The following is a 15,000-nucleotide window of genomic DNA, read 5'->3' as shown; positions in this document are numbered from 1 at the left end:
CATACACACACACACACACACACACACACACACACACACCTCTGTTCGTCGTCGGGCCTCTTGATGAGGTTGAAGAGGATGTGCAGCAGCTGGTCTCTCTCCTTGGGCTCTGGGTGCAGACAGGCCGTGCACAGGATGAGTGGGATCAGCTCCTGAGGTAGAGTGGACCACAGTTAGTGTATACGGACACACACACACACATATATACACACCCACACACACACACACACAATATATATACAGCTCAGCTCCTGGGATAGAGTGGGGCACAGTTAGTGTGCACACACACACACACACACACACACACACACACACACACACACAGAGGATGAAGGGGATCAGCTCCTGAGATAGAGTGGACCACAGTTAGTGTGGACACACACACACGCACACACATATATACATATATACTGTATACAGACGCACACATACACACAGACAGACACAGACAGACACAGACACACAGACAGACAGACAGACAGACAGACAGACACAGACAGACACGCTGTATACACACACACACACACACACACACACACACACATAATCTTTTCATGCACAACTCACTTGGCCCACAATAACAACAACAGCAAAAACAAAAACAACAAGAGCAGCAGCACCAACACAGCAGCACCAAGGGAGAAGAAATCAGCAACAAGTCTGGCAAGCAGGATGGGACACAAGGGACCAAACTTTACTTTACAAGCTCCAACTTTACAGCCTCCTCTCCTCGCACACAGACCTACCCAGGGACCAACAAATACCCACAATGCACTGGGATGGGCCTAGAACCACACCCACTGAGACAGAGTCTCTCTATCTCTCATACATTTATTCCTCTATTTTTTTTTCTCTCTCTCTCTCTCTCACACGCTCTCATACATTTATTCCTCTATTTCTCTCTCTCTCTCTCAATTTCTCTCTAGTTTTCTTTCTTCCAGTTTCTTGTTTTTACAAACAGCCCAAACAGCCCAAACAGCCTGGCCTTGCTCCACGCCTCATGGCCAAACAGCGGTCACTCTCCTGCCCCTGCAGTGGTCACACAGCGCAGCACCTCAGCTGAGCAGCACAGGAAGACGTGTCAGGGCTTATTTGCCCTCGCCGCCCTGAGGCTGCTGTGGCTGAAAAAGCACACCTTTAACAAACGCCAGAGACCAGAGAGAGGGAGAGAGAGAGGGAGAGAGGGAGGGAGGGGGAGAGAGAGAGAGAGAGAGAGAGAGAGAGAGAGAGAGAGAGAGAGAGAGAGAGAGAGAGAGTTGAATCAAGCTGTGGTGGAGCTGCTGGGATGAGGACGCTATGCGTGTTGTTTGTTTGGCATCTCGACCACCTAACGCATTTAAACGGGAGGAAGAGGACGAAGAGGGGGGCAGGAGGAAGAGGATAGAGAGAATTGCATTGGCAGAAAACCTTTATATATCTCTGCACTTTTAATAACTTGTTTCAAAATGTGTGACTTTTTATTCTTTTGTTTGTTTGTATTATTACAATTGATCTATTTGTTCTCAATTATTGTGTTAAATGATCCAAATGTAAAGCACTTTGTTATTTCCATAGCAACAACCTAGCAACCACCATAATAATATCACCCTAGCAACCAACATGATTACCCTAGAAACCAGTATAGCAACCACATTATTTGGCAAAGCAACCACCACTTTTACCCTAGCAACATCCAAGCATCCATCTCAATTACCCTAGCAACAGCATAGCAAACACCACCATAATGTGACCCTAGCAACCAACATAGTAACCATATGTGCATACCATACGTGCATTAGCAACACCCTAGCAACAACCACAAGTATAATGTCAACCTAGAAACCACCGTAGCAACCGCCACAAATACCCTCGCAACTGCATTATTAAGCATAGCAACCACCATTTGTACCTTAGCAATGCCCTAGCAGCCACCTTAATTACCCTTGCAACACCCTAGCAACCATCTTAATTATCCTAGCAACAACCTAACAACTACCACTCTAATGCCAACCTAGCAAACACCATAGCAACCACCATGATGGATGAATCCAGATGGTGATACGGATCACTCCCAATGTATTTGTTTCTTCCTTGGGTCATTTCAGACCTTAAATTTCATCGAAATCCATCCATTACTTTTTGAGTCATCTTGCTAACAAACAGACAAACAAACAAACAAACAAACAAACAAACAGACATACTGTACAAACCCTGATGGGTCAGAAGAGAGCAAGAGAGAGAGAGTGAGAATGAGAGTGAATGAGTGTGAGAATGTGTGTGTTTAACAGAGAGAAAGAGATAGTGAATAGGTGAGAATGAGAGAGTAAGTGAGAATGTGTGTGTGTGTGTGTGTGTGTGTGTGTGTGTGTGTGTGTGTGTGTGTGTGTGTGTGTGTGTGTTAAAGACAGAGGGAGAGATAGCTGCAGTGGTGAGCAGCACAGCAGTGGTGTGGGAGGACTAAGAGTGAGCTCGTCCTAAGTGTTTGGTTTGGCTGCTGTCCAGCCTCCAGCACGGCTACTGTCACGGCTACAGCTCAACACCAGCACTACTGCAGATATGGGACACACACACACGTGAACACGGCTACTGTCTGAGACCTCAACACCAGCACTATATGGGACACACACACACGTGAACACGGCTACTGCCTGAGACCTCAACACCAGCACTACTGCAGATATGGGACACACACACACGTGAACACGGCTACTGTCTGAGAGCTCAACACCAGCACTATATGGGACACACACACACACACGTGAACACGGCTACTGTCTGAGAGCTCAACACCAGCACTATATGGGACACACACACACGTGAACACGGCTACTGTCTGAGAGCTCAACACCAGCACTATATGGGACACACACACACGTGAACACGGCTACTGTCTGAGCTCAACACCAGCACTATATGGGACACACACACGTGAACACGGCTACTGTCTGAGAGCTCAACACCAGCACTATATGGGACACACACACAGGTGCTGCTCACTATTATGGGTTTACTTGTTTGTTTGTTGGTTTGTTTTTATACCAATGAGCTCAATGACCTCCAGGCTGCAGGGTCGTACAGAAGAGGTCATATGTGAGGACCAAGGTGTAGAAGGTGTAGAAGGGGCATGTTCACTCCTCTCTCATCCCCCCTTTACTGCACACACTGAAGACTAATAGAAGGTGTAGAAGGTGCATGTTCACTCCTCTCTCATCCTCCCTTTCTCATCCTCCCTTTACTGCAAACACTGAAGACTAATAGAAGGTGTAGAAGGTGCATGTTCACTGCACACACTGAAGACTAATAGAAGCTGTAGAAGGAGTATGTTCACTGCACACACTGAAAACTAATAGATAGAAGGTGTAGATGTCCACTCCGTCCTCTCATCCTCTCTTTACTGCAAATACTCAAGTCTCTAAAGTTTCCTGCCTCACAGGCCTGCTTCTGCCCAACATAAACTGCAGCACGCACGCACACACACACACACACACACACACACACACAGGCCTGCTTCTGCCCAACATAAACTGCAGCACGCACGCACACACACACACACACACACACACACACACACAGGCCTGCTTCTGCCCAACATAAACTGCAGCACGCACACACACACACACACACACACACACACACACAGGCCTGCTTCTGCCCAACATAAACTGCAGCACACACACACACACACACACACACACACAGGCCTGCTTCTGCCCAACATAAACTGCAGCACGCAAACACACACACACACACACACACACACACACAGGCCTGCTTCTGCCCAACATAAACTGCAGCACACACACACACACACACACACACACAGGCCTGCTTCTGCCCAACATAAACTGCAGCGCTTCACACCTCTGGAGGCCTCTCTCCAGGCCCAGATGACTATGATTTCAACCCCCCCCCCACCCCCCGGACACACACACACACACACACACACAGAGAGAGGGACACACACACACACACACACACACACACACTGCTTATCCTCTAACCACACTCTAGACCCCAGGCTGTTGAAATTACTAATATAACAACCATCCATCATACTCGCTCTGACAAGTAGTGGATTCTCCTCTTCCTAGTCTCTTTAACGCTGCACTTTAGCACACTTCTCCCACTGGTTTGAGAGCACACACACACACACACACACACACCGAGCTGCAGAACTCATGTGGCATTGGCAGGTGTTTAACGAGCCCGAGCTCTGTAATGATGGCCTTTTGTTCTCATGCACCCCCCCCCCCCCCACCCCACACTCCCCCCCCCCACCCCACACTCCCCCCCCTGCTGTCCTATCATTGGGGCTCAAGTGTTTGGGTGTGGCGACAGATTGTGCTGGAGTCAATATACTGGGGGACGGAGGTAGAGGAGGAGGTGGAGGAGAAGGAGGAGGAGGAGGTGGTAGAGGAGGAGGAGGAGGTAGAGGAGGAGGAGGAGGAGGTGGAGGTAGAGGAGGAGGAGGAGGAGGAGGAAGAGGAGGAGGAGGAGGAGGTGGAGGTAGAGGAGGAGGAGGAGGAGGAGGTAGAGGAGGAGGTGGTAGAGGAGGAGGAGGTAGAGGAGGAGGAGGTAGAGGAGGAGGAGGAGGAGGTGGTAGAGGAGGAGGAGGTAGATGAGGAGGAGGAGGAGAAGGAGGAGGAGGAGGTGGAGGTAGAGGAGGAGGAGGAGGAGGAGGTAGAGGAGGAGGTGGTAGAGGAGGAGGAGGTGAAGGAGGAGGTGGAGGAGGAGGAGGAGGTAGAGGAGGAGGAGGTGGAGGAGGTAGAGGAGGTAGAGGAGGAGGAGGAGGAGGTGGAGGTAGAGGAGGAGGAGGAGGAGGAGGAAGAGGAGGAGGAGGAGGAGGTGGAGGTAGAGGAGGAGGAGGAGGAGGAGGTAGAGGAGGAGGTGGTAGAGGAGGAGGAGGTAGAGGAGGAGGAGGTAGAGGAGGAGGAGGAGGAGGAGGAGGTGGTAGAGGAGGAGGAGGTAGATGAGGAGGAGGAGGAGAAGGAGGAGGAGGAGGTGGAGGTAGAGGAGGAGGAGGAGGAGGAGGTAGAGGAGGAGGTGGTAGAGGAGGAGGAGGTGAAGGAGGAGGTGGAGGTGGAGGAGGAGGTAGAGGAGGAGGAGGTGGAGGAGGTAGAGGAGGTAGATGAGGAGGAGGAGGAGGAGGAGGAGGAGGAGGAGGAGGTAGAGGAGGAGGAGGAGGAGGTAGAGGAGGAGGAGGTAGAGGAGGAGGTGGTAGAGGAGGAGGAGGAGGAGGAGGAGGTAGAGGTGGAGGAGGTGGAGGAGGAGGTAGAGGAGGAGGAGGTGGAGGAGGAGGAGGTAGAGGAGGAGGAGGAGGTAGAGGAGGAGAGGCAGGTAGAGGAGGAGGAGGAGGAGGAGGAGGAGGAGGAGGAGGAGGTAGAGGAGGAGGAGGTGGAGGAGGAGGAGGTAGAGGAGGAGGTGGAGGTAGAGGAGGTGGAGGAGGTAGAGGAGGAGGAGGAGGTAGAGGAGGAGGAGGTGGAGGTGGAGGAGTGTAGAGGAGGAGGAGGAGGTAGAGGAGGAGGAGGAGGAGGTGGAGGAGGTAGAGGAGGAGGAGGAGGAGGTGGAGGAGGAGAGGCAGGTACAGGCCTAACAGCCCTGATCAACAGATAAAGCTCAAAGTCCACGGCAGGAATGAGGAAACCGGGCTGCTCCGTGCCGAGTTTGTTTTTCTCCAAAAGTACTTGAGGGTGTCCAGACTCCACTGAACTGTCAGCGGGCCAATAAAAAAAACAGAGCTATGCAAATCAGCGCCGGAGGGAGAGAGGGAGAGGGGGAGAGAGAGAGAAAAGGAGAGAGAGAAAGAAAGAAAGAGAGCAAGAAAAAGAAAAAAAAGAAGCACAGAGAAAAGAGAGAGAGAGAGAGAGAGAGAGAGAGAGAGAGAGAGAGAGAGGGAGAGAGATGCACCATTAAGGGGTAAAACCCCAGTGTCAGGGGAGAAGTCTCTGACCTGCTTAGTGTGTGTGTGTGTGTGAGTTGGCCCAGGGCCACAGTCCACCCGGCCTGTGCAGCTGAAGTGTGAGGGCTGAATCATGACTCAACTAGCAACGCAGCGCAGCGCACAACTAACAACAGAACACTCTAGTCAACGAGAATCTAGTTCACTTCAAAAAAGACCTTGTTTACTGCAGTTTCAGATGAGGAAATGGAAATGGCTCAAAGACACTGTGCTCATTTCATGTTCACGCACTGCTACGTTTCTTGACATGTACTTGTGCAACAGTTCTCGCGTTTCTAACTCTGAGGTTCTCTGCTCCCGCACCCCCCCCCCCCCCCTCCCAATATTACCACTCCTGATGGGAAGAGAGGCTACTGACCATCGCTTATGCCCCAAAATACCCCTGGACAGAAATGGACAAAGGCTGAGGCAGACCCTCCTTTAACACACAGGACGACCACAGGGCCTGCTGGTGGTGTACCAAGAGTGTGTGTGTGTGTGTGTGTGTGTGTGTACAGTGCAATCACCTCCTCCACGCCTCTAGGTAAACAGAGGTCAGGGCGTGGCCTGTTAATTGCATAATGCTGTCAGGAAGGCCAACCGCCAGATAAACTCATTTCCCTCCAGCCTGCAGATAAGAGAACAACTACGAGAGCAGCTCACCAGCTGGAGAGGAACGCTGAAGAGGCCGCTCAGATCAGCTAGCTGCTGTACTCACTCCCCACATTAGCTCCACTCAACATCCACTGGAGTGGTATCAGAGAATTAATAACAAACCACACACACACACACACACACTTTTAGTCTTATGAGAAGTAAGGGGCACAGGGGTTACTGTGGGCAAGCTTCAGCTGTGAGAACCACGGCCGTACTGAACGCATCCTTCGTATGAAAAACAGGAGGAACACAAACCGCGCGCTACTGAACATGGCCTTCATATAAAAACAGGAGGATAAAACCGCGCGCTACCGAACATGGCCTTCGTATAAAAACAGGAGGCTAAAAAGGCGCTACTCAGCATCATTAGTAGAGATTTACAGCAGGAAGAGAACGAAGCCCCAACGGTCTGCTTTTAACTGGCCAGGCCACGGCCACACACACAAACCTCAGCCGCTTTAATACACACACACACACTCAGAAACCTCAGCCGCTTTAATACACACACACACACACACACACACACACTCAGAAACCTCAGCCGCTTTAATACACACACACACATTCAGGCACAAACACACACACACACACACACACACACGCAAACACACACAAAGCCACTGCAGCTGAGGTGAAACGTATGAGTTTGCTCTTTTTAGGTGCTTTATAGTCAGTTAAGCGATGGCAGACCCAGAGCCAGCCAATGGCAAGCCAAGCTGTGAGAGATGGGCGGGGCACTGCTGGCCATATTCACACACAGGTATATGAGCGGTCAGGTGTGTGGGGGGGGGGGGGGGGGCAGGCAGGGGGGGGGGGGGATGCTGAACGCGTGCCGATGCGATCCACTCACCTGACACAGGTGCACAACCATTCTCTGGAAGCAGAACGGCATGCATGGAAGCGAGAGAATGTGTCAACAGAAATGAAGAAGATGTGTCAAAAGAAAAGGACATCAAATAAATCAATCAACACGTGGAGGAGGAGGAGGAGGAGGAGGAGGAAGAGGAAGAGGAGAAGGACAAATGAGCACTGGGTGTGAGTAGAAATCAAAAGATCAACAACAGTTTGACTTGACAATGCTGAGACGCTGATATCAAAACCAAAGAGAGAAGCAGCCACAGTGAACTATACAGCCATAATGAAGAGGGCATGGCTGGTGTGTGTGTGTGTGTGTGTGTGTGTGTGTGTGTGTGCGTGTGTGTGTGTGTGCTTGTATGTTTATGGCAAGGATGGGGACACAGGAGGGACAAACCTCGCGATTGACGTGTGTATGTGTGCGTGTGTGTGTGTGTGTGTGTGTGTTTATGGTAAGGACGGGGACCCAGGAGGGACAAACCTCGCGTTTGGCCAGCAGGACGTTGGGGACGATGTGGGGCAGACAGCGACCCAGCATCAGCATCACACTCTCTTCACTGTCCGCTATACGGGACACCTGAAACACACACACACACACACACACACACACACACACACACACACACACACACACACACACACACACACACACACACACACACACACACACACACACACACACACACACACACACACACACACACACACACACACACACACACAGACAGACAGACAGACAGAATTAAAGGGAGCTAAAACACCCATCAATAATCAATAATCAATAATGAAACTTTTGTTCCTCATCAGGCTTCCTGCACACATCACCATCTCAGAGCAGCAGAACACATCAGCTTATTTACACACCCATCCTGTTCCTGCATGCAGTGAGGGTGATGACAGGAGTGTGTGTGTGTGTGTGTGTGTGTGTGTGTGTGTGTGTGTGTGTGTAACCGGAGCCTCCCCTCCTCTCACCTCGGAGCCGAGGCGGCTGTCAGCAGACATGCGGCAGAAGGACAGGAGCGCCTGGTGAAAGGCAGAGGACAGCTTCCTGTGGGAGCACAGCACACAAACACATCAACAAACGGAGCAAACATCCAGCATCAACACGCAGGACTGTACTGCTCCTGTAGTTCACCAGTACACACACAAGTCCTCACAAGCCCCACAGCGCTCCCGAGCAGCTCTGCTTATTAACGCCACTTCCTCCCCTACAGCACAAGAGCTGTTCTAAAGAGCTGACGCTGCTGGGGGAGGAGGAGGAGGTCAAACACTCCAACAAATCCACGTCTGCTGCCACTAGCTTCCCCGGGAGTCGGATGTCAGAAGTGATGACACCCCGAATAAGTAGCAGGATCAGCAGGGGAGGGGAGCCCTACTGTACAGGAACCCAGACAGCCCAGTGGAGCTCCATCTGCTCCAGGCACCATCCTGCCCCCTGGTGGCCACTTTACGCAACAGCTCAGCCTTTACTGGTCTCTTTGGGCCATCTAGTGGCAACATTGTACTCTGCCGTTCTGTCAGCCCAATACATCTCCTACACTAATGTTTATTTGCAGTCAACTCACTTGAGGAAGAACAATCAAACTCACATCATTCAGTTCATTTATTCATCCCTCACAGTAATGCGATGGCAAAATCTGATGTGATGATGTAACTTTATGAGAAGGTGAAATCTGATGTGATGATTGTAGCTTTATGGGACAGTGAAATCTGATGTGATGATTGTAACTTTATGAGAAGGTGAAATCTGATGTGATGATTGTAACTTTACGTGAAGGTGAAACCCCATCTGAAGTGATGATTGTAGCTTCATGTTGTTTGTATTTACATTATTTATAGAGCTTTTAATTTTATTTATTGAGCTTTAAATTTTAAACATCTTAGTGTGTGTGGAGAGTATTCGCTCACCATCCTTATCTCATTTTTAACGGAGGTGTCGTTTAGAGGCTATTGTATCAAACATAAGGCGGCATTAACTCCATACAGTACTGGTGTGTGTGTGCGCACATGTGTGTATGTGTGTGTGTCTCACCGGGCTGGTGTGTGTGTGTGTGTGTGTGTGTGTGTGTGTGTGTCTGTCTCACCTGTTGGGCTGGTCAAACTGGACGGGCTCCTTGCGTGCGGGCGATTGGCCTTTTAATTTGCCGTGGCGCGCCGTGATTGGAGCAGGCGGCGCGGAGGCGGGGCTAGCACTGGAGTCCCGCCCCTCCTCTCCCTCCGTCACGCCCCGGATGTCCAGATACTGACCGTTGCCCAGCGACGCCCGGTCCTCTGCCCCCGAGTCCGACCGCGACTGACCCGTCTCCATGCCGACGGACAGCGGGGCCGACACGTTCTTCCTCAGCTCCTGGATCTCGCTGTGAACGGAAAGGTCAAACACATGAAGGTCAAACACATGAAGGTCAAACACATGAAGGTCAACAGCACTGGACAATGATGAGAGGAATAGAGAGAGACAGAGAGAAAGAGAGAAATAAAGAGACTGAGTGAGAAAGAGAAAGAAAGGAATAAAGAGACTGAATGAGAAAGAGAGAAAAAGGAGGAATAAAGAGACTGAATGAGAAAGAGAAATAAAGAGAGAGAGAATGAGAGAGAGAATGAGAGGAATGAAGAGAGACTGAGTTAACGAATCTCCAAAGAGTGGCAACAGCTCTGGGTGTTTGAGAAGGATCACTATCACTGGTTTGCTAAATTAGACTCTGGCAAAGTCTATCTGTTAAAAACAGACCTGTCTTCTAGTTATTCCACCTTATGTCTTTTATGTTAATTACAGTGCATGAAAATGCACTGTACTGTTCTTCCTAGGCTTCAACTTCTTATTATTACAGTGCATGAAAATGCACTGTACTGTTCTTCCTATTCTTCTTATTATTACAGTGCATGAAAATGCACTGTACTGTTCTTCCTCGGTCTTCTTCTTCTTCTTATTATTCTTCTTCTAACGCACGCAATTCAGCTTCAACCGCTTAACGTAGAAACTCCATTCAAATTTTGACGCGTAGGTCTTACTTACGCGATGTGGGCTTTGTATTTTTCAACTTTGTAACTTTTATACTTTTTAAACTATTAGTTAAAAACTATTACAATTTCCCCCATAGACTTAACATGGCTCATTATGACATCACGGCAGCAATTAGAATGTTACCCCAGCTGGTCAGCCACCTGGGCACCAACTGTCAGTTTCTCTCAGGCTTTACAATCTCTCTGAAGACTTTCTGTTCCCCTGTATCCTCTGCGCACAACAGTATCAAAATAAGTCCTCCTAATTCCATTCAACTTTATATCCATTCATCTTCTTCAAACCATTCACTCATCCACCCATTCTAAACAGTCTGCCTATCAACATCAATTAGACGCTCTACATTCAACTTTTAAACAATCTACTCTGTCTCAGGCTGGCTCTCTTAAGACTAGCCAGTTAAATTGATTACACCTGTATATGTATCCACTACTCTCAGTAGAGAGCTGTGTCTCTCCATTCTACAAGAATATAAGGCACATTCCATCCAACATTCTATCCATTCATCTTCTTCAGACCATTCACTCATCCCCTCATTAAACTGTCTATCAACAATTAAACAATCTGTCTATCAACATCCATTAAACTCTCTGTCTATCAACATTAATTAGACTATCTACATTCAACTTTTAAATTATTTACTCTGTCTCAGGCTTTAAGAGTAGGCCTACTCTGGCTCTCTTAAGACTAGCCAGTTAAATTGATTACACCTGTATCAACTACTCTCAGAGAGCTGTATCAGTGTCTCTCTTAACAAGAATATAAGGCACATTCCATCCAACCTTCTATCCATTCATCTTCTTCAGACCATTCACTCATCCACCCATTAAACTGTCAATCAATATCTATTAAACAATCTGCCTATCAACATCCATTAAACATTCTGTCTATCAACATTAATTAGACTATCTACATACAACTTTTAAAGTATTTACTGTGGGTCCCTCTCAAGCAGCGTTTATATGTCCTCCCTCGCTCCTCGATCCTCAATGATCTACATAAAGAAAGATAGAAGAAGGGCTAGACTATCCCATTGTTGCCGCTCCATCATTCTTTATGTAGATCAGTGAGGAGCGAGAGAGGACGCGTAAACGCTATATGAGAGGCACCTTCTGTCTCAGGCTTTAAGCATACAATCTCATTAAGACTACAGATCCTGTTTCACTACGTCCTCTGTCCACAACTGTTTCAAAATAAAGGTCCTCACTGCAATAATACACTATTAAATCATTTAACCATTGTAACTACTCAACTATTTAACTGTTCAACCATTCCAACTGTCAGTTATCAACTATGCTTCCAGTCAACTACACGAAAACTCCATGTACCTAGCAACCAACATAGCAACCATTAAAATTAAGCGTTTATGACTGTTTCCATAGCAACCAACATGATTATACTGCAGTAACTTCTTGTTTCCTGATAGTGGCCACCATGGATACCCTAGCAACAAATGTTTCAAAATAAAAGTCCTCAATAGCAAGTTAGCTAGTTAGCATAGTTAGCATTGTTAGCATAGTTAGCATTTTTAGTATAACTGCAAAAAATCATCAACTAAGTTAGCTAATCAACCTGGTTAGCATTGTTAGCAAATTTAGCATTGTTAGCATAGTTAGCATTTTTAGCATTATTGTTAGAAATCATCGGTTAAGTTAGCTAATCAACCTGGTCAGCATTGTAAGTAAAGTTAGCATTGCTAGCATAATTAGCATTTTTAGCGTAACTGTTAGAAATCATTAGCTAAGTTAGCTAATCAACATTTTAACATGAATAGAAATCATTAGTTAAGTTAGAACTGGAATGTTTCATCTTTAAACAGTCTACCTTCACACTATCAACTCTCTGTAAACTATGCAACCACCATGTTTACCCTAGCTACACCTTAGTAACCATATCTACATTATCTATCTATTTCTGCATTTTCATGCACTGGTAATTCCTTGGAATTGCATTTCTAGTTAAACTTCTTCTTCTAACGCTCGCAATTCAGCTTCAACCGTTTAACGTAGAAACTTCATTCAAACTTTGTTGCGTAGGTCTTGCTTATGCCATATGTGCTTTGTATTTTTCAACTTTGTAACTTTTATACTTTTTAAACTATTAGTTTAAAACTATTACCATTTCCCCCATAGACTTAACATTGCTCATTATGACATCACGGCAGCAATTAGAATGTTACGCCAGGTGGCCAGTCCAGGTGCAGCAGCTCTCTCTCTCTCTCTCAGGCTTAAATTGATTACACCTGTATCAACTGTCAGTTTCTCTGGCTTTAAGCATACAATCTCTCTGAAGACTACACATATCCTGTTAAACTGTTTCCTCTGTCCACAACTGTTTCAAAATAAAAGTCCTCACTGCAATAATACACTATTAAATCATTTAACCATTGAAACTACTCAACTATCTAACTGTTCAACCATTCCAACTGTCAGTTATCTTCAACTATGCCTCCAGTCAACTACATGAGACCTCCATGTACCTAGCAACCAACATAGCAACCATTAAAATTAAGCGTTTATGACCGTTTCCATAGCAACCAACATGATTTTACTATAGTAACTTCTTTATTCCTGATAGTGGCAGCCATGGATACCCTATAAACAAATGTTTCAAAATAGAAGTCCTCAGTAGCAAGTTAGCTAGTTAGCATGGTTAGCATAATTAGCATTTTTAGCATAGCTGCTTGAAATGATTAGCTAAGTTAGCTAATCAACCTAGTTAGCATTGTTAACATAATTAGCATTGTTAGCATAGTTAGCAGTGTTAGCATTTTTAGCATAACTGCTAGAAATCATCAACCAAGTCAGCTAATCAACCTGGTTAGCATTGTTAGCATTTTTACCATAACTGCTAGAAATCATTAGCTAAGTTAACCAATCGACCTGGTTATCATTCTTAGCATAGTTAACATCTGTTTACAGCATCTGTTTCTAACATTTGTTAGAAATCATTAGTTAGGTTAAAACTGGAATGTTTAAGCTTTAAACTGTCTACCTTCACACTATCAGCTTTCTTTAAACTATGCAACCACCATGTTTACCCTAGCTACACCTTAGTAACCATATCTACATTATCTATCTATACATTTTTTTTGCATTTTGATGCACTGGTAATTCTTTGGAATTGCATTTCTAGTTCTTCTTCTAACGCACGCAATTCAGCTTCAACCGCTTAACGTAGAAACTCCATTCAAACTATGTCGCGTAGGTCTTACTTACGCGATGTGTGCTTTGTATTTTTCAACTTTGTAACTTTTATACTTTTTAAACTATTAGTTAAAAACTATTACCATTTCCCCCATAGACTTAACATTGCTCATTATGACATCACGGCAGCAATTAGAATCTTATGCCAGGTGGCCGGCCACCTGGGCACCAACTGTCAGTTTCTCTCAGGCTCCTCTCTGAAGACTACATATTCTGTTCCCCTGTATCCTCTGCGCACAACAGTATCAAAATAAGTCCTCCTAATTCCATCCAACTTTATATCCATTCATCTTCTTCAAACCATTCACTCATCCACCCATTCTAAACAGTCTGCCTATCAACAACATCAATTAGACGCTCTACATTGAACTTTTAAACAATCTACTCTGTCTCAGGCTGGCTCTCTTGAGACTAGCCAGTTAAATTGATTACACCTGTATCTGTATCCACTACTCTCAGTAGAGAGCTGTGTCTCTCCATTCTACAAGAATATAAGGCACATTCCATCCAACATTCTATCCATTCATCTTCTTCAGACCATTCACTCATCCACCCATTAAACTGTCTATCAACATCTATTAAACAATCTGTCTATCAACATCCATTAAACTCTCTGTCTATCAACATTAATTAGACTATCTACATTCAACTTTTTAATTATTTACTCTGTCTCAGGCTTTAAGAGTACTCTGGCTCTCTTAAGACTAGCCAGTTAAATTGATTACACCTGTGTCAACTACTCTCAGAGAGCTGTATCAGTGTCTCTCTTAACAAGAATGTAAGGCACATTCCATCCAACCTTCTATCCATTCATCTTCTTCAGACCATTCACTCATCCACCCATTAAACTGTCAATCAATATCTATTAAACAATCTGCCTATCAACATCCATTAAACATTCTGTCTATCAACATTAATTAGACTATCTACATAAAACTTTTAAAGTATTTACTGTGGGTCCCTCTCAAGCACCGTTTATATGTCCTCCCTCGCTCCTCAATGATCTACATGAAGAAAGATAGAAGAAGGGCTAAACTATCCCATTGTTGCCGCTCCATCATTCTTTATGTAGATCAGTAAGGAGCGAGAGAGGACGCGTAAACGCTATGAGAGGCACCTTCTGTCTCAGGCTTTAAGCATACAATCTCATTAAGACTACAGATCCTGTTTCACTACTTCCTCTGTCCACAACTGTTTCAAAATAAAGGTCCTCACTGCAATAATACACTATTAAATAATTTAACCATTGAAACTACTCAACTATTGAACTGTTCAACCATTCCAACTGTCAGTTATCATCCACTATGCCTCCAGTCAACTACATGAAACCTCCATGTACCTAGCAA

At 46.1% G+C, this 15,000-nt stretch overlaps 1 protein-coding gene across 1 annotated transcript in view; it reads right to left on the bottom strand.

Annotated features, from left to right (window-relative positions):
- Nucleotides 1–15,000, bottom strand: part of relch (RAB11 binding and LisH domain, coiled-coil and HEAT repeat containing) — a 64,848-nt gene that overhangs the window by 35,123 nt on the left and 14,725 nt on the right. The window contains 5 exon segments of the mRNA XM_062521728.1: nt 40–152; nt 7,425–7,448; nt 7,911–8,006; nt 8,402–8,477; nt 9,514–9,786. Of these exon segments, the coding sequence (XP_062377712.1) occupies nt 40–152; nt 7,425–7,448; nt 7,911–8,006; nt 8,402–8,477; nt 9,514–9,786 (582 nt within the window).

Source organism: Sardina pilchardus, chromosome 19 (genome assembly GCF_963854185.1).
Source record: "Sardina pilchardus chromosome 19, fSarPil1.1, whole genome shotgun sequence".
NCBI lineage: Eukaryota > Metazoa > Chordata > Actinopteri > Clupeiformes > Clupeidae > Sardina > Sardina pilchardus.
The sequence above is the reverse complement of the archived record's forward strand: the minus strand, read 5'-3'. Positions and strand labels throughout refer to the sequence as shown.